Source organism: Typopeltis vanoorti, chromosome 26 (assembly GCF_054136105.1).
Source record: "Typopeltis vanoorti isolate ZY-2024b chromosome 26, IOZ_Tvanoo_1.0, whole genome shotgun sequence".
Classification (NCBI taxonomy): domain Eukaryota; kingdom Metazoa; phylum Arthropoda; class Arachnida; order Uropygi; family Thelyphonidae; genus Typopeltis; species Typopeltis vanoorti.
The window spans coordinates 20,870,102-20,891,061 of NC_143574.1; the positions used below are offsets into that span (position 1 = coordinate 20,870,102).

At 38.3% G+C, this 20,960-nt stretch overlaps 1 protein-coding gene across 2 annotated transcripts in view; it reads left to right on the forward strand.

The window, feature by feature from the left end:
* The window catches only part of LOC150092389 (lactadherin-like), a 175,770-nt gene that overhangs the window by 119,429 nt on the left and 35,381 nt on the right, over positions 1–20,960 (forward strand). For both annotated transcript variants that reach the window (XM_090414957.1, XM_090414958.1), the window contains exon 8: positions 2,334–2,512. In XM_090414957.1, coding sequence (XP_090271083.1) covers positions 2,334–2,512 — 179 coding nt within the window. The remainder of the gene's footprint in view (positions 1–2,333; positions 2,513–20,960) is intronic.

The window sequence follows — 20,960 nt, forward strand, 5'->3', positions numbered from 1 at the left end:
AGTGGTATACTTGGTTTTTAAAGGCCCATGATAGACTGCCACATGACAAGCTGGTAGCTAAATTGAAACAGATGGGATTAAATAATAGATTAGTGACTTGAATAGATGACTGGCTGTCAGATAGGTATCAACAGGAGTGGTACCCCAAAAGAGGACGGTCACTAGTGAAGTGCCACAGGGATCTGTTTTGGGGCCATTATTGTTTAACCTGTATGTTAATGACATTGGGACTGGTTTATCTGAAGATGTATAGCTGTTTGCCAATAATGCAAAGTTGGGAAGAACTATGAGAAGCAGGGTAGATGTTGTAGCCTTGCAGGAGGATCTCAATAGATTATGTATGGGCAAGTAAGTGGAGCTATAACATTATTGTTGCGAAGTGCAAGATCCTGAAATTTGTTAAGCAAGGTTGGGATGTAAAATATAAAATTAATGAAGAAATTTTGAAGGGGTGGAAGAGATAAGAGATTTGGGGGTGATGATGAACAGAGACAAAGTTCAGGGATCACATTGCTAAAATTATAAGAACATCACAGTAGATTATGGTAATAATGATGAGGACATTGACCTGCAGAAGCAAAGAGGTTATGGTTCCCTTGTATAAGGCTTTCATCAGGCCACATATGGACTACTGTGCACAGATTTGGTCACCTGATTTTCCAGGGGGATGAAGATATATTAGAGAGAGTCAAGAGAAGGCTTACTAAGTCAATGTTGTCAGGTCTATTGAATATCAGATATGAGGGAAGATTGAAGAAATGTGAGTTGTAGAGACTTTTTAATAGAAGGAGAGGAGATATGATCAAGACATATAAGTTGGTGAGGGGTTGTTACCAGATTAATGTGGAGGAGATTTTCATAGAGTAGAAGAAAACAAGGCTAGAACAAGAGGCCATCCCTGGATGCTGTACAAGGAGTATGTGAGAAGAAGAAGGTGCTTTTCATGGAGAGTGATTGGTGAGTGGAATTCATTGCCTGAAAGTGATGAATGCAGAAACTGCCAAGTTTAAGGCTGTTCGATGATATTTTTGCATGAGAGAGTATTGACCTCCCATGAAGAGCCCTTTGACTTCATGGAAGTCAGATGTTAATAATAATAATAATTAAAGATACTACTTTTGTCATTCTTCTGTGACTCCTTTTGAAAATTTCTTCATTGCTACTTTGAAAACCATGTAATCAAAGCTATGAATAGTAATCCCGATGTTTCCTGATTATCAACTTGCATAGTCAAAAAATTCCCTCCATAGAACAATTGATATTTGCCTGAGCCCTCCTGATTATTACCATAATCTTCTATGTGTTCCTAAGATTTTTGCAGTATGTTTCCTAAATTTCTGCTGCTTGTTCAAGATTAATTTCAAGTTCTCTTAATACATGTTAACAACAATGATCCCAAAACAGAACCTTGTCATCTTTCTTTCCTGGGACACTGCTTCCTCTCATATAACTTACTGATATCTGTTTATCTATTAGATATATCACTGTATATGTATCCTTCTTATTAAATACATTTCTTATCCTGTTGTTAAGAGTCATGCTAAAGCATGACTCCTTTCCAGAAAACTAATGCTGACTGTATAATGAATCTTGCTCTTAACAGCCCAATCCTGAATTTTAGCCCTCACACTAACCTCTTTTACACATTAGCTATCCATTTAGATACACAAACTGGTCCATAGTTGGAAGCCTCAGTTTAGTATTCCCTTTAAGAAGTTATATTCTTTTTTCCTACTTCCACTCTTTTGGAGATCTTCTTCAACAAGCCTTGTATTAAACAACTCACAGGCACCTTTAACTCCCTGGATTGTTCCTTTAAAACACATCTTGTCAAGTCCGCTTGTCTTGTTTACATGGAATTTACTTAATACCTCAAATTCTTCTTACTCATTAACCTTACCCAAATTTTGTATTTAACTACTTTCACCAGCACATGAAATGTTTCAAATACTATATCCTCTACAGTAGGTACATTACCTGAGCTTTTTCATCAATCCATCCTCCCATCATTCTTTCTTCTATGGCTGCTTATTGAAAGAGCACCATAGAATCCTTAACCTGATTGGTCAAGTGCTCCTGATACTTGCCAAATCAGGTTTTTCTCTTATTATCAAAATTAAAACTTTCTTAGTGAGTTCTTTATACTATACATGCAACCAGTTATTACCTTCTACTATGCTACCTTTATAAATGCTTTCTGTTTCCAGAGTGCTTACTTAATTTCATGATTCATGTTTACACCTATCTTATTTATCCTCCTAACTTATAGTATACCTTCAAGCATTGCTGTTAAATAAATATTACTGAATCAATTTTCATTTATTTAATTTTAGGTAACCAGTGGTTAAAGATTGACCTAGGTCCTCCTACTATGGTTACAGGGATTATTACAAAAGGCCGAGGAGGAAGCAAACACAAACAGTGGGTAACATCATACCGATTGTCCTATAGTAATGATAGTGTCTTATGGTTCTTTTATAAAGACGATAATCCTCATGATCCAAAAATTCAGGTTGGTAGTATTTGACTGAAATTTGGGTTAGAAAAATGAATTCAGTCTTTTTAATCTATATTTGATTAGTAGGGTTCAAAAATTAAGTAACCCAATCAAAAGTCTTCCATATTAATACTCATAGAGCTTTATTCATACCTTTTAGATTAATGCGGAATGTTATCAGTAATTCTTTCCTTCGTATATGCCTTACTCCTTCAACTCAAGTTTTGAGTTCTACTGTGTATATTATGATGGGGGGGGTTGAAATGTTTAGTATTATCAGAACCTCCATAAAGTCAAAGAACTATTGTAGGAGGCCAATCTTGCACAAAATCTATCATACCATTTCTTAAACCCATTCACTGTTTGCACTTTCAACACCCTATCAGGTAATACATTTCATGACCCAGCCACTTTCTATGCAAAAAAAAAAGTTTATTCTTACCCCTTTATTCATCATCTGCAGCTTCTAGGAATGGCCCATTGTCCTTGTGCTTTCTTCTTGTTCTACCATATTAAAGGTATTCCAGTGTCAATCCTGTAACTACCTCTCAACTTTAAAATGTCTTGATCATTATCTCTTCATCTTCTGTCTGCCAAACTCTGTGGTCTGCTTGTCCAAAGATTTTTAGGCTTTTATTTTTACTATTTTTGAAGCTTGCAGTGAATGATGACAAAATGGTAGTACAACAAGATCGGGAAATTAAGCAAATCAGGCAGCGAAAATCAAACAGACATAATTAATGCCATGAACTTTTCAAGGATGTAAGATGTATATGTGGCAGAATGTGAAAGTATGTTTGTAGTGAGACTGAACAGGAGACAAGAGAAGGTATGGATATGTTGAAAGTGTGATTCTTTTGGACTACGAGTTATTGACAAAAGTGAAACTGGCTGATAATGGAATGAAAAAATGCATAATTGCAGGGGCAAATGACCTTATGACTCATGGAATGGAAGCAATTGCAGGAGTGAATGATTGTGTAAATTACAGAATGGAAGCAAAAGAAAATATAGCTGAAGAAACAAAAGCGAGTTTCATTGTGGAAGCAAAGGAATGTTTGAATGAAGAAACAAATGGTAGATTGACAGCGTAATTGCCAGGATGCAATACTTGAAAAATGAGTTGATTAGAATGAGAAGTGAAATGAAAAATATGCAGTGAGATGAGGTTTGGTGAATAAGAATGGATGAGTACAAAAGGTTGGAATGAAGAAAGGCAGAGAAAAAGAGGTGACAAATGACTCGAGAATAGCGATATAAGGAGATTCCATTATTAGAGGTGTGGTAAATGAGAGATTCCATAAGGTGTATTTTTCCAGGAGGGAGAATTAACAGGATGATTGGTGCATTAGATAAGAGAAGCATAGGCACAAGTGAACTAGTTGTCAGAACAAATGACTTGTTTGGACATAAAGAGAGCAAGCATGTAAGAATGGATACCAGTAGATTGTTGAGGAGAGTGAAAGGTATCATGAATAGTATATTGGTGGAGTTCTGTGATGAGAAGGGAATGGTTTTGAAGGTGTGGAATGCATTTGAAGGAAAGATGGAAATGTACAAAAGTGATGGGTTGCATTTGAATGGACATGGTGTGAATCAGAGAAACTATTGCTGCAAGGAGGAATGAGTGATGTGAGCAAGAGAGCAGAAGAAGAGAAAGAAAAAAGTTGAAGAGATCAGGAGAGCAGAATTTGTGAGACTGAAGTTATTGTAAATGAGAATAGTAGTACTGTGAGTGATGATGGAATGAGAATGCAGGGAAATGGGGGTGGAATCAGGGTGGAGAGGGAGACAGAAGAAGAAGAAAAAGATTGGATGCTGGAAGTAGGAGTGAGTGATTAATGGAGATGATCAATATTGGAATGGGATGGCCTGGGATGTACAGGATATGGTTGAGTCTGAAGAGATAAGTTAAGTCATGATAAAGGCAATTGGGAATGGTTGGGTGTGGGGAAATCACAACCTACAAGTAGCATGGAAAGGACTGGTTATACACCTAAAAGTGGATTGCTCGTTTATTTACAAATGCCAAGAGCATCAGAAATGAGGGAGATGAAATGGTTTCATTGATTCAGTTTACTCATCCAAATATTGTTGTAATAAGCAATGGGAATAGAAATGGAAGGGTCAGTGTTTTTTTGCAAGGATAGAAAAAACAAGAAGGGGGGGGATACTGTTGATGATAGAAGCCAAATTATGTCAACTAAAAGTAGAGATGAGAGATTTAAATAGCAGCAATGATGTTGAGTCAGTGTGGTGTGAGGTGGAGGTTGACGAGAAGAGATATTTAGTTAGATGCTTCTATAGCCCAGGAAATGTGGTACATGATGACGAGGAAATGTATAAGCAACTTGGTTAGTGAAAAAGAGGGGTCATTATTATGGTTGATTTTAATTATGGCAGTACAGATTGGAATGAACAGAGAGCATTTGGGAATAAGGAAAATGAATTTCTTGAGTTCTTGAGAGACAATTATCTTAGGCAGGATGGAAAGGAGGGCATATGAAGATTGAGAGTTTTAGATCTGATCATTTCATCAGTGGAAGTGATGTGAGTTGGGTTTCGCACTTCCCTCCAGTTGATGAGAGTGATCATGAAGTGATCACCTAGGTTGTGAATAATCATATGAAGAATTGTTATCAAGTTGACAACTTGATATAAGGCCTTCGGTTTTCATGGTGATGAGGATATGTTAGAAATGATCCTCTGGCTAAGATCAAATTTAAAACTCTTGAACCTCATATTTCATCTACTGCATGTTGCCTAAGATTTTCCCTCAAGAATTGCAGAAATTCCATTTCCTTACTGTTAAATGCTTTTTCCTCTTTCCAGTTTATACTGCTGTAGTTAAATTTTCCCTAATGATCATTTGCTTTGTGCTTGGCAAACTAAACTGTATAAACATCAGCTGTTTATACAGCTCTTCACCTTTTGTGTCCCCTGCTCCTATAGCAACACTCTAATAAATATTGTGTTCTGTCTACCTCTACCCTACAACACATGCTCTCAGAACCATTAGTTCCATTTCCCTCCAAATTTTCTACTCTGACAGGATACAATTCATTATTTATCATAGTTTTTCTCACTATTTCTCCAGATGCCTGCACTTCTGCTGCAGCCATCTCATATATTCATTCCCTCTCAAACTTTTCTGTTGCACAACCTCTAACATTTCTCAGATCTCTCGTCACTGAGTTCACATTATCAGAACTGATAACTGAGATGTTATTCTAAAGTTATATTGTCTTTAAATCTCAATATTTCAGCTTTACCTATTTTCCAGTGTGCAGCAAGATAAGATATCTAATGTGAGATATTTTATTGAAAATAATGTCGAAGTGTGGTGTGTGTTGCCATTTCACAAGCTACATAAAGCACTGTAATTATTAGAATGCTATTTAGCACAAAGACATTTACTATTTCATCTAAAATAACAAATGATGAAATAGTAAATGCCTTTGTACTAAGTAGATAGTAATTACTGTGCTTTATTTCATCAAACTCTTTCATCTTCACTCGAAATGTCTGATGGTATACAACAATCATTGTAAAAGAATTGTGGATCAACTGCCTTCTGGTGAATAAAAATTTATTAATGAAAATAAATTATTACACTCAACAAATATTTCAGTCATTTTGTTAAGGTTGTTTTCAGTAGTACATTATTATTATTATTATTATTATTATTATTATTATTATTATTATTATTATTATTATTATTCAGGCCTCCATGGAGTCAAAAGACACATCGTGGGTGGTCCTTTCTAAGAAACACGAGTCTATCAAGACTCATCGAGGGAGGTCCCTCCTAGGAAACACAAAGTCTATCATACCACTCCTTAAACACATTGACCATTCTCGCTCTCACCACTCCATCAGGCAATGCATTCCATGGTTCAACCACCTTCCGTGCAAAGAAACCACTCCTCACCCTCTTTCTCACAGTTTCCTTTCGTAACTTTCAGGGATGGCCCCTTGTCATGCTGTTCAACCAAGTAAAAGAACTCCCCAGTGTCAATCCTGTAACCACCTCTCAACAGTTTAAGTCTCAATCATATCACCTCTCCTTCTTCTATTCGCCAAATTCTGCAGTCCACATTCCCTCAGTCGATCCTCATAACTATCATTGTACAGACCTGAAACCATCTCTGTCATCCGTCTTTGTATCCTTTCCACAGTTAATTTATCCCCTTCAAATCCTGGGGACCAAATCTGAGAACAATAGTCCAAGTGTGGTCTGATCAGAGACTTATACAACGGAATGATAACCCTCTTATCTCTGCAGGTCAGTGTCCTTCTCATAATAGCAGCAATCCTTTGTGTTACCTTCACCACCTTTGCAATATGTCCCCTAAATTTCAGGTTTCTATCAATCATCAACCCCAGATCTCTTGTCTCCCCTACTTCCTCCAGTTTAACTCCTCCCATAGAGTATGCAGCGTCCCATCGATGTGTCCCAAACCTCAAGACCTTACATTTTGCTGCATTAAACCGAGACCTCCATTCATTTGCCCATCTATACAGTATACACAGAAAAAAATAGCCAATTACAAAGTAACCAGTAAACTAATACTTTTATCCACTAACCAAAAGAAGAAAAATTTGAGGTTAAGTATTATTCTTAAAAACATATTTATGATATTGATATTCAAACCTTATTAGATTGCAATTGCTAGATAATGGCTAACTTTTGGTTAGCCGTCTAGCAAGGAGAAATTATAGAATTAAATCAAGATTAAATTTCTGAAGAACAAGGATATTCTAATTACCAAAGCTGATAAAGGAAATGCAACATTTATAATTGACTGAAATCAGCACTTAGACAAAGTGAATTCATTACTGGCAGACACGCTATATATGATGCCATTGACTATAACTCTGTTAAGCATACCAAAAAGAAAATTTTTGATTTACTTGGAAAAGTAACCACCTGGTTAACTGATAATGTTAAAAAATTATTGTATTTTCTTCAAAATATACTGTTTACCCAGAGAACATAAAAATAACATTCCACTCAATGCAATATTCAAGAAGTTGTAGATCTTTCCCCTTCTACAATAAGAACACAACACACTGCTTTTATTAACATCAACAAAAATATCACACTCAACATTGAATATATTGTGGTCAGTTTTGATGCCATGGCTGTTCACTAATGTCCTCATGAAAGACACTATGATACTATTATAGAAAAATTTCCACTAGATATTACCGTTCTCTTCTCACTTGTCCTGCAGTCAAGATATTTTGTCTGGCAAATTAAAATTTTTCTACTATTGACTTTCCACTTTCTACCCCAATACAAAATAATTTTTGCATGAAGTCTTTCAAATAAGCAGCTCTTCTCTTTAAAAGTCAGATATTATTATTATTTTTTTTTCTTGAACATATTCGTTCATGAGAAGCCCACATATTAGCCATTATTCAAAATAGTTATCATACCTCTCCTGAAACTCGCATTGTGAATTTCCAGAGAGGAATGACAGGCATGCCGTGAATAATGTTTAGCGTGAATAATGCATTACTTGAGTCTGTTGTAAATGCAGACTCATTGAATCAGTTTAAAGTATAGTTGGATGAGGTTGGTGTGTGTGTGATACCATGTGATACCTACCAGGTGAATCTTCAGACTCCATGCAGATGCCTAGATAATAATAAGTGCTTATACAGTTCGAAATTGTTGAAAGCTGAATAATTTATTCCCAATGTTTTTGTAAGAATATCATTATGTCTGTGTCAGATTTGTTATTCAAATAACTATCGAGCAGTGATTTATATATATGTTATTATTATTATTATTATTACCCCAAAACCTCATGGAGTCAAAGACTCATCTGGGAGGTCCTTTTATCACACACACAGCTCATCATACCGTTCCTTGAACACGTTCAAACTCCTTGCAGACACCACACTCTCAGGCAAGGCATTCCAATCATTCACAACTCTGCACGAAAGAAACCTGCCTCTCACTCCCCTACTCACACCCTCTTTATACAATTTCCAGGGATGACCTCTGGTTCTACCGCGATCTCCCACTATTTTCTGTAGAACCTCTCCAGCATTGATCCTATAACAACCCCATTAATAACTTGTAGGTCTCTATCATATCTCCCCTATTCCTCCTGTCCACCAGACTCTGCAAGTTGCATCTTCTCAATCTTTCCTCATACTCGACATTCCAGAGATCAAAAACTACCATAGTCAATCGCCTTTGGACCCTTTCCAACATCTCTTCCATCCTTCTGAAAACCAGGTGACCAAATCTGGGCACAATAGTCCATGTGTGGCCTAATCAAAGCCTTATACAACTGAACAAGAATCTCCCTACTTCTACACGTCAGTGTCCTCTGCATCATTCCCAGAAGCCTTTGCGTTGTCTTCACAATTTTGGCTATGTGTCCCATAAATTTCAGATCCTTAGCCACTATCACCCCCAGATCTCTAATTTCTTCCACCTCCAACAGTATATCCTCACCAAGCATAAATTCTGCATCCCATCTTTGTTTTCCAAATGGAGAGTGAATTTAGATTAAGAGTGACTGACCTGCAGAGGGAGATAGATGAGTTGAAAGAGGAGGTGGAATGTCTTGTGAATGAGAGCAGAAGTATGAAAGATAAGATTAGGAGAATGGAAGAGATAAATGCAAGGCAAATCAGAGTAGGAGAGAGAGAGAATTTAGGGAGTGTGAGTGAGAGGTATGGGGGTGCAAGAAGAGGAGAGAATGGAAACAGTAGAAGAGAGGGAATGAGAGAGAGGTATGGGAATGCTAGCAGACGAGAGGATGGAAACAGTAGGAGAGACGGAATGAGAGAGAGAGAGATATGGAAGTGCTAGAAGAGGAGAGAATGGAAACGGTAGGAGAGATGGAATGAGAGAGAGGTATGGGAATGTAACATGCACACAAAAGAAGACGAGAGGATGGAAACAGTAGTAGGAGAGACAGAATGAGAGAGGGATATGGAAGTGCTAGAAGTGGAGAAAATGGAAACAGTAGGAGAGAGGGAATGAAAGAGATGTATCAGAGTGCTAGAAGAGGAGAGAATGGAAACAGTAGAAGAGAGAGGTATGGGAATGAAAGAAGAGGAGAGAATGGAAACAATAGGAGCGAGGGAATGGTAAGAGGTATAATGTATGGCGACTCAATGATCCGTGGTGTTCACGATAGGATGCGTGAGGAGTGTTTGCCAGGAGGAACCATAGAAAGGGTGGCTATGGCAATTAAGAGAGGTGAAAGGGTGGATGAGATGATTGTGATGGTAGGAACGAATGACTTGAGTGGTAAGTCGAGCAGCGAGAGATATGAGATTTTTGCTTGAGACTGTACGGAAGAAGACAGATTGAGGAAAAATAGTGTGCGTGTTGCCTAGGTATGATAATGATGAGCTGAGCAGAAGAGCGGTGATATTGAATGGCATAATAGCGAGAATGTGTGACAAGAGAGGACTGGTATATGTGGATGCTTGGAGTGCGTTTGAGGAAAGAGAGGAATTGTATGTGAGAGACCGTTTACATTTGAATGAGGAAGGACGTAGGCATCTGGAGAGATTGCTGTTCTGAACGAGTCAGTGTGTGCCAGGGAGGATGATAGCAGGGGTGGCCTCTTGTGGGAATGGATACTTTGGAGAAGGGAGACAATGTCAGGTAACACTGAGCCCAGTGGAGTCTAGAAGGGATAATGCTGGGTATAGAAACAATGGTATTTATATGCTTTATACTAATGCCAGGAGTATCCGGAATAAGGGAGAGGAATTGGTGGTGCAGATAGCATCAGCCTGGCCAAAAATTATTGCGATCACTGAGACGTGGTTGACAGAAATGGATATAACAACAGGAATAGAAGTCGCTGGGTATAGCATTTTTTGTCAGGATAGGAGGGGAAAGCGTGGTGGTGGTGGGGTACTGCTTATGATAAGTGATGACCTATGTCCTCTAAGAGTGGAGAATTTGGAAGGAAGTGAGACAAATGATTTTGAGAGCGTATGGTGTGAGGTAGAGGTAGGCAAGACAGGATATTTAGTGGGGTGTTGCTACAGACCCAGGAGCACAGAGGATATGGACCAGGAGATGTTTAGACAGCTAAGTTTGGCAAGTGCAAGAAGAATGATTGTTATGGGAGATTTTAACTTCAGTAGTATAAATTGGAGAGAGGAAGATGCATGTAGCAATAGGGGAATGGAATTTCTAGAATTCTTGAGGGACAAATGTCTTAGGCAACATGTAACAGAGGGAACAAGAGGTTCAAAAGTTTTGGATTTGGTTATAGCATCAGAAGAGTTGATAATAACTGAGTTGACGTCTCTCCCACCAGTTGGAGAGAGTGACCATATGGTTTTGACTTGGAAGATGAATAGACATGCAGGATTATCAAAGAGAGGGGAATATATGTGGATTTATAAGGCAGGTGATTACAATAGTCTTAGACATCAACTTGGGAAAGTTTCATGGAGGGAGGAATTGGAAGGCCGGGATATCACTAGTATGTGGGAAATTGTGAAAGAATATTTGTTATCAGCAATGGTAAGCTGTATACCACGAGTGAAGAAGAGGACACAATTTGGAGTAAAGTGGATGACAAACAATATTAAACAGGAATTGCATGCAAAAAAGAGACTATGGAAGAGATATAAGGAGACAGGTGAAGAGATGCATGAGGAATATATGACACAGGCCAGAAGAATGATTAGTGTGGTAAGGAAGCGAAACTGGAATATGAGAGGAGATTGGCCCTAAGATCCAAAGAAAATCCTAGGGAATTTTTTAGCTATGTGGCCAGTAGGAGGAGAAATGACTGTGGAAGAATGATATTGTGGGATAAAAATGGGAATAGAGTGACTGATGCAGAGGACATAGTGGAATTGTTCAATGAACACATTATTGGAGTATTTCATCCTAGAGGAGTCAGTTTTAATGCTAGAGGGATAGGACTGGTTCGAGGTCTGGAGATACAGGAGGAGAGTGTGTTTCAGATACTGAGTACTCTGGATGTCAGTAAAGCTGTGGGACTGGATGGTATTTCACCACGAGTTTTGAGAGAATGTGCTAGGGAATTGACAGTGCCTTTAACGTTGCTTTTCAATGAAAGTCTGGCTTTGGCAAAGGTGCCCAGGGAATGGAAGGAAGGTAAGATAGTGCCATTGCATAAGGGTGGTAACAGACTGGAAGTGTCTAATTATAGGCCAGTCTGTGTGTCATCAGTAGTTGTTAAGATCTTGGAGAAAGTAGTGAGGGACCATATACAGCATTGGGCAGATGAGGGTAATGTTATCAGTGAGAGTCAGCATAGATTTGTGAAGGGGCGCTCTTGTTTTAGCAATATGCTAGCCTTTTATGATAAAGTTACAAGAACATTAGATGAGGGAAAGGCATATACTGCAATTTTCTTAGACTTGGCAAAGGCATTTGACAGGGTGCCATATGATAAGCTGATATTTAAGTTGCAGCACATGGGTCTGGATGTCAGATTGGTCAACTGGATTCAGGATTGGCTGTCTGATAGGTATCAGAGAGTTGTGTATGGTGGAGCAGTTTCCAGGAGGCAGAGGGTTACAAGTGGGTTCTTGTGTAGAGGCTTAAGTGCTGTGAGGACATTATGTTGGAGGTTTAATGAATTTTTTACTACACTCAAAAAGAATTAAAATAGAATTTAATACTTCCTATATTTCGTCCTAGTCACTAGGACATCTAAGGGGATTACAAAAACAATTAATGTAACATGCACACAAAAACTTACAATACTAAGCCCAACCACGTGGGTGACACTAAAGTCCTATCTAGGTGGAGCGCCCTCTAAGGGCGGTAGTAGGTGGCCTGGAATGTAAGGTGGGACCTCTGGTGATGAGTGTTTCCCAAATCTTAGGAAGCTTAATGCAACCGTATTTATTGAGATTTGGTTGGTTTCTGAGAGCTGCTGCTGCTTCTAAGAAAAGTCTCTCTTTCTTGAATTTGCTGTGGTGGAGCATGGTGGTTTTCATCCATGATACTCTGTGGGTGGTGTCCAACACATGGTCAGCCAAGCCTGAATGGCTGTAGTTATGTTTAACGATGTACGACTTGTGTTCCTCCAGCCGGATGGATGTTGATCTGCCTGTCTGTCCAAAGTACGTAAGCTTACAGGAACAGGGTACTTTGTAAACTCCAGGCAGAGAGAGAGAGAGGAGGGAGCTGATCTTTCGTAGAACGGATAAGGGTAGCAAGTTTGCAGTAGGGCTTATATGCTGTGTGTAGGTTATACTTTTTTAGTATCTTGGCTATTTTTTTGGCAAATTCAAGAAAGAAAGACTTTTCTTAGAAGCAGCAGCAGCTCTCAGAAACCAACCAAATCTCAATAAATAGGGTTGCATTAAGCTTCCTAAGATTTGGGAAACACTCATCACCAGAGGTCCGACCTTACATTCCAGGCCACCTACTACCGCCCTTAGAGGGCACTCCACCTAGATAAGACTTTAGTGTCACCCATGTGGTTGGGCTTAGTATTGTAAGTTTTTGTGTGCATGTTACATTAATTGTTTTTGTAATCCCCGCAGATGTCCTAGTGACTAGGACGAAATATAGGAAGTATTAAATTCTATTTTAATTCTTTTTGAGTGTTGTAAAAAATCCATTAAACCTCCAACATAATAATAATAAGGTTACAAGTGGGGTCCCACAGGGGTCAGTACTAGGACCTATATTGTTTAACCTTTATATCAATGACATAGCCAGTGGATTGCAGGGGGATATTCAGTTGTTTGCGGATGATGTGAAGCTGGGAAGGATTATTAGTAATAGTGCAGATGTGGTAGCCCTGCAAGAGGATTTAAATAAGCTAGATAGATGGGCAAATGAATGGGGGTGTCAGTTTAATGCAGCAAAATGTAAGGTCTCGAGGTTTGGGAAACATCGATGGGATGCTGCATACTCTATGGGAGGAGTTATACTGGAGAAAGTAGGGGAGACGAGATCTGGGGTTGATGATTGATAGAAACCTGAAGTTTAGGGGACATATTGCAAAGGTGGTGAAAGTAACACAGAGGATTGCTGCTATTATGAGAAGGACATTGACCTGCAGAGATAAGAGGGTTATCATTCCATTGTATAAGTCTCTGATCAGACCACACTTGAACTATTGTTCTCAGATTTGGTCCCCAGGATTTGAAGAGGCCAACCCTGGAGGTTACGAAAGGAAACTGTGAGCAAGAGGGTAAGGAGTGGTTTCTTTGTGTGGAGGATGGTTGAGCCATGGAATGCATTGCCTGATGGAGTGGTGGGAGCAAGAACGGTCAGTGAGTTTAAAGAGTGGTATGATAGACTTTGTGTTTCTCAGGGGGGGGCCTCCCCTCGATGAGTCTTGACAGACTTTGTGTCTTAGGAAGGACCTCCCTCGATGAGTCTTTTGACTCCTTGGAGGCCTGAATAATAATAATAATAATAATAATAAATTTTAAAACCTTACATTTTGCAACATTGAACTCACATCTCCATTTCTGTGCCCAATCACTCAATTTATTCAAGTCTTCTTGTAAGGCCACAACATCTTCACTACTCTTCATGGTTCGTCCCAACTTTGCATCATCTGCAAACAACTGAATATCTCCATCCAAATCTTCACCTATATCGTTAAACAGTAATGGCCCCAAAACAGATCCCTGAGGCTCTCCACTAGCGACTTTCCTTTTCCTGGATATCGCTCCCCCACACACAACTTGTTGATACTTATCAGATAGCCAGTCTCCAATCCAATGCACTAATCTAATATCCAACCCCGTCTGCTCTAGTTTGACTATTAATTTATCATCAGGTACTCTATCAAAAGCCTTTGCGAAATCTAAGTATATTACTGTCTATCCTTCTCCTCTGTCCAAGGAAGCAGTCACTTTATTGTAAGTAAGTAGATTACTAAAACACGACCTCCCTTTAGCAAATCCATGCTGTCCATCAAAGATAATACCATTGCTGTCAACCCAACTCTGGATCCTAGTTCTCACAAGCTTCTCCAACAACTTAACCACAACACCTGACACACAGATAGGCCTATAGTTTGATGCTTGAGTTTGATCATCTCCTTTAGGAAGTGGCACAATCTTGCCCTCCTTCCACTCCTTAGGGACTTGACCGAGTGCAAGACTCGTATTAAAAAAATATGTCAAGACAGGTGTCAGCTTCCTGGTACATTCCTTTAGAATACGTGGCGATATACTATCAAGTCCCACAGCCTTATTAACATCTAGTTTACTCAACTCCCCATACACCTCTTGCTCACTTACAGTCAGTCTCTCCTCCCCATCATCTACTGCTCTCAATTTCTCCATGAAGTCACATTCACAAGATTGAAAGACCTTTATGAATTGCTCATTAAGTATCACCACCACACATTCTGCAACAGCTGTCTTTATACCATTTACTCCTATCAATGTCATCCTTCCATAATCATTCTTTCTTTTGCTGGCTACATATCGAAAGAACTCCTTAGGATTCTTTTTGACTTCATTAGCTAATTGCTCTCATCAACCAAGTCACCCTCCTTGCTTGGTCTTTGTAGACCTCATGGAATTGGTTATTTCCACTTCTCTTATGCTGCCTCCACAATGCCCTCTTTCTCTGTATCGCATGCTTAATCTTTTTATTCATCCATCTCACACCTACCTTATTTAACCTTCTCACCCTTGGAATACATTTAGACATTGCATCTACTAGATAGTTTTTGAAAATACCCCAAGCTGCATTGATCTCTTTTCCAACTAACTCCTCATTCCATGTTACACCCGCAAGCTGTCTCCTGAGCTCTTCATAATCACCCCCCCCCCTTGTAGTTCCACATATACCATTTTCTCACAGAGGTCCTCACCCTGCTGGCAACCACCCAGGTAATCATCTCATGGTCACTCTCACTAATTGGTGGATGATTTGACACCTCATTTATAATTGCATCATCTGATGAGATGACCAAGTCCAAGACCCTCAATCCTCGCATGCCCTCTGTTACATACTATCTGAGATAGTTATCCCTCAAAAACTCAAGAAACTCATTTTCTTTACTTCCAGTTGCTATCTCATCATTCCAGTCTATATTGCCATAATTAAAATCGCCCATAATGATCACCATTTTCTTATTTGCTTGACTAATTTGATTATACATTTCATTATTGCTACCATCCACATTACCTGGCCTATAACAACATCCAACCAAGTATTTGATTCCATTCACCTCTATCTCACACCATACTGCCTCAAAACCACTGGCACTATTTCCCTCTTGCATCACTACTTTGTATGGACATAACTCTTTCTCTATCATCAATAGCACTCCCCCTCCCATTTTACCCCTTCTATCCTCACGAAACACATCATACCCTTCCATCTCTATTCCTGTCAGGATGTTGTCCTCTTCCAACCATGTCTCATTTATTCCGACAATCTTTGGGTGAACAGATGCAATTAATGCATCCATTTCATCTGCCTTGTTTCTTATACTTCTAGCATTTGTATACAAACACAACAGCTCATTTCTGGATCTACAGCTAGTTCCACTGATACCACTCATTCGATGTGATCTCTCCATGCTCGACTGGGGCCATTTCCCTTTCTGCTTATTCATTTTAAAATCCTTTTCAATTCCAACTGTTTCCTCTTGATCCCAGGTCATCCCATTTCTTTCCTGCCTATACATGCTCTCACCTGCTCTCGGAGCATCCACCTTTCTCACGCTGTGTACCCCTGTCCACCTTGAGCCTCCCCATTTCCCTGCTCCTCTTGCACACCCATTCTCTCATTTTCTATACTCATACCACTCACTTCCTCATTCATAACCACCTCTTCAATCTCTCCTATCTTACTCTCCTGCTCTTCCACATCACTTCCCACTTAAAACCATCAACTTCTTTGCTGACTCCCTCCTCATATCCAATGCCTCAATCACTCTATTCATTTTACCGCCTGGCAAACATACCTGCATCCTATCATCCAGCACACCTTTAATAATGGAGTCACCATATAATGGCACTCGCTCATCTTTTGTTAACTCTTTCATGCCATCATGATTAGTTTTATTAGTTTTTACCAGAATTTTCTTAATTTCATTCCGCATCCATTTCATCTCTTTCCTCATCCAATCCAATTCAACTTCTGAATCTCGCATCACATTCTCTCTATCATTCATTCTTTCTAATTTTCTAACTCTCGATACCCTTTTCTCACTTTCACACTCATTCACCCTTCTGTGTTTCTGTACTTTCGGTCCAACATGCATCTGACTTTCACTATCATTCATTCTTCCGATTTTTTTCCACTTTCGATTCCTGCATCACGCCATTTCCAGTTTCATTCATTCTCTCAATTTCGTTTCCTTCCGCCACTCTTGCCTCACTTTCATCCTAGTTTTTTAATCACTCGTTTTCTTTTTTACTAATTTTTTAACATTCTCTTTCGATGCACTCATTTTCCCTGCGACATTCTTGCTACTAACTTTCTGTCATCAATTTCATATTTGCATTCATCAATTCGTTCAGGTCACACTTCGCACACACCCTCCTTCCATCTGCCGTAAACATCCACAAATCATTTATGTAATCGAAAGAATACATATAACACATCTCACACTTAACAAAACGACTGAAATCTAAGTTAAAGTCACGGAATGACAAAGCCGCCACCATGTTTAATCTGCCAGTTAACACTCTAAAGTCTAATAATAACAACGAATTCGTAATTAAGTTTAAGCAAAACAAAATCCCCCACACTAATAATAATGGCAGTGCACAACTTTTACAGCAGCTCTTACTCAAACAAACACTCATATATACTTAATTATTCCAAGAATACTTATCTCAATCTGGAGCTCTTCTTACACATGTGTGCCACGCTTGACTCACGAGTGCCCTCCCCAATATATATATATATATATATATATATATTTTTTTTTTTTTTTTTTCACCATGCTTTTTATATACTGACTGAGATCCAAGAATTAGAATAAATAATGAAATTTATTAAAATATGCAACATGTTTCATTGGGGTGGCCGACTTCTTCAGGCGTGATAGAAATTTGTGTATTTTAATAAATTTCATTATTTATTCTAATTCTCGGATCTCAGTCAGTATATAAAAAGTATGAACATATCCCAATTCCGAGTCAACACTACAAGTCATCATATCCCTTCTGACGAGGACAATTTTCAACTTACGAAGGCTTATCAAAGGACACTCAGAAGCATTGGACTCGCTATCAGCAGACTTATCTTCTTGAAACGTTGTAAGTTTTCTTCAATTATTCCGAAATTCCTACAATTTAGGGTAGTCATTACTACAGAAAGAGCACACCATGCTCTTTCTGTAGTAAAGCATAAAGGATTTGCGATACCAAAAGCAATTTATCTGTCCTCTTCACAGAAAAAGCATATTTAGAAAACCAATTAACTGCCTGCTTAGACCACGTGTCATGGAATTACATTCAGGAAATGAGTACTTGCCACACACTAAGATCTCAAAACTTAAATAAATACAAGCTCATAAGAAAGTTCAACTCACTCAACTCAACACAAGAACAGCCAGCGCTTAATAATCTTCATGACAGACTTAAAAATTAGTGATTAACAAATTGTCATATGTCCTAAATCACGATGAAGAACAAATTCTTGGAAAAGGTCTCAATGTTGTCCCTGCACCTAAATGCATTCCCAAAGAACTTTTTTTAACAAAGATTGAAAAAGCAGCTTCACTACTTCCTACTGTGGACGCGAGTTTACTATGCATGGAAGCAATTTTTACAATCAATAATGCAAAACCTCCTTCTGATAATATCTCCCCTAGTGAAAGGCTTGCAATCAAAAATCTAAAGAAAAATAAAGACATTGTAATCTTACAAGCTGACAAGGGGAATGCAACTGTAGTTCTAAATAAAACAGACTATCGGGAAAAAATCTTAACATTGTTAGAGTCGGATACTTATTTGGAAATTGATAGAGATCCAATGAGAGAAATACACAACAAAACCAATAACCTTCTACAAAAAGCCACAGAACTGCCAAGAAACATATGCCTTTCTATTTGTTCATTACATCCACTCATTCCTAGGTTATATGGTCTTTCAAAGGTATACAAAGAAAACTACCCACTGAGGCCTATAGTGGATAGCATTGACTCGCCCACCTATAGGTTATCAAAATATATTGCATCATCCTTAAAAGCTTTTGCAGGAAAATCTTCTTCTCATATAAAAACTCAACAGACTTTGTCTCTAAAATTAAGAATATAGAACTCAAGTCTTCTGACATCATGGTGAGCTTTGACGTAGTAGCCCTCTTTACAAACATTCCAATGCAAGAAGGTCTCCATATTTTAAGTAACAAGATTTCAAAGAAGATGTTTTCTCTGCTATCTCATTGTGTTAACTTTGGCTACTTTGACTTTGAAGGTAAACTTTACAAACAGGATAAAGGATTAGCAATGGGCAGCCCCCTCTCTCCAATACTAGCGAATATCTTTTTTGAAGACTTTGAACAAAAGGCAATCTCCTCTTCTACTTTTAAGCCAAAAATTTGGCTTAGATATGTGGATGACATTTTCCTCATCTGGGAACACGGTATTGAGAATCTTCACACTTTTCTCAATCACTTAAACAACTTCCATTAAGACATCAAATTAACCATGGAGATGGAAGAAAATGGATCTCTATGTTTCCTGGACGTTAAACTTACTAAAACACCTGAGTCCATAAAATTCTCCATCTTTAGAAAACATACACACACAGACAGATACCTGCATGCGTCCTCACATCACTATCCGGCACAGAAGATGGGTATCATTTCAACTCTAGCACATCGTGCTAGATCTGTACTGTCAGATGAAGAGGAACTAAAAAATGAGCTACAACATCTTAAAAGGACCTTCAAAAAAAATGGCTACTCTTCAAAACGTATCAATAAACAACTATACCACCATCAACAAAACAACGTAGTAACGCAGGATAACCATCAACAAAATAACGTAGAAATACAGGACGACCCCAAAGGCTATATCTCCTTGCTATACATCAGCACCCTCTCCAAGAAACTGAGTAGAATTTTAAGAAAGTTTAACATAAAAATGTGCTTCTCTACTCTTCCCAAACTAAGATCAAGTTTAAGCAATCACAAACAAGCTCAAAAAGATCTATAATTCCTAGGTGTGTACAAAATCACATATGACTGCGGGAAACCATACTATAGCCAAACGGAAAAGTCCATCCTCCTATGTCTCGAGGAACACCAAAGAGACATCGCTTACAAAAGAACTAGAGCTAGTGCCCTCTCAAGCCATGTTCTGTTTTCGGTTAACACAAATAATGAAGGCCACCAACATGAGATAAACTGACAACAACTTCAAACCTGCACATATGCCATGACGAGGTAGAATGCCACACAATCGAGTCTAAAGAGATTGTTATGGACCCTCTTCATTTAAACAGTAACCTCAGCTATAATTTGCCTGACTCTTTTAGCTCTGCTGTCAGATATTGGCGCATTTGTGAAATCACATGCACACAGGTTTCTAGCAATAGAACTTTAACACGGACTGTAGCTCCAGTTCAAAATAACTGTAGTTTATAATCGATTTTATAATTTATGGTTTTATAGTGACTCAGTGTTTCTTTACAGTGTTTTTTATTGGCTTTGTATGTTCTATCACGTCTGAAGAAGTCGTCCACCCCGATGAAACATGTTGCGTATTTTAATAAATTTCATTATTTATTCTAATTCTCGGATCTCAGTCTTTCATTATTTATTCTAATTCTCAGATCTCAGTCAGTATATAAAAAGCATGAACATATCCCAATTCCGAGTCAACACTACAAGTCATCATATATATATATATATACAATTACAATAGACAGACATAATTTTGTTTTGCTTACTTTTGCTAGGAGTCTACAAATGATCTAATTGAAGCTAAAATTTTGTAAAGATTTATACTTTGTGTAGATTTATTAGGGTCAGTTTAAATAATTGTATCATATTTTGCCAATAAAAGTGAGATAATTAAAACATGAATTGGACTTCAATTTTGGTTTTATTCTAATTTAGTTTCATCTGAAAATTTTCAGAGTCTATCCAGTCAAAAAAAAGTCATTTTAATAAATAATTTTGACACATTTTGTCTCTTTATGCCCCTGCAAATGAAAAAAATATCTGAATGGTTTGATAGTTGATTAGGGTTACCAGGTTAACACGGATGGAAGAAATTTTTCATAGAATGGTAGGGGAAGGGGGTGTAGAATGAGGTCATCCCTGGAAACTGTATAAGGAAGGGTAATGAGAAAAGGAATGAGAAACAGGTTCTTTGCATGGAGAGTGGTTAGTGAGTGGAATGCATTACCTGAGTGTGTTGTAAATGCAGACTCATTGAATCAGTTTAAAGTATAGTTGGATGAAGTGTGTTTATGTGTGTGTGTGAGAGAGAGAGAGAGAGAGAGAGATACCATGCACCTTCCACGATGAGTTTCTGATTCC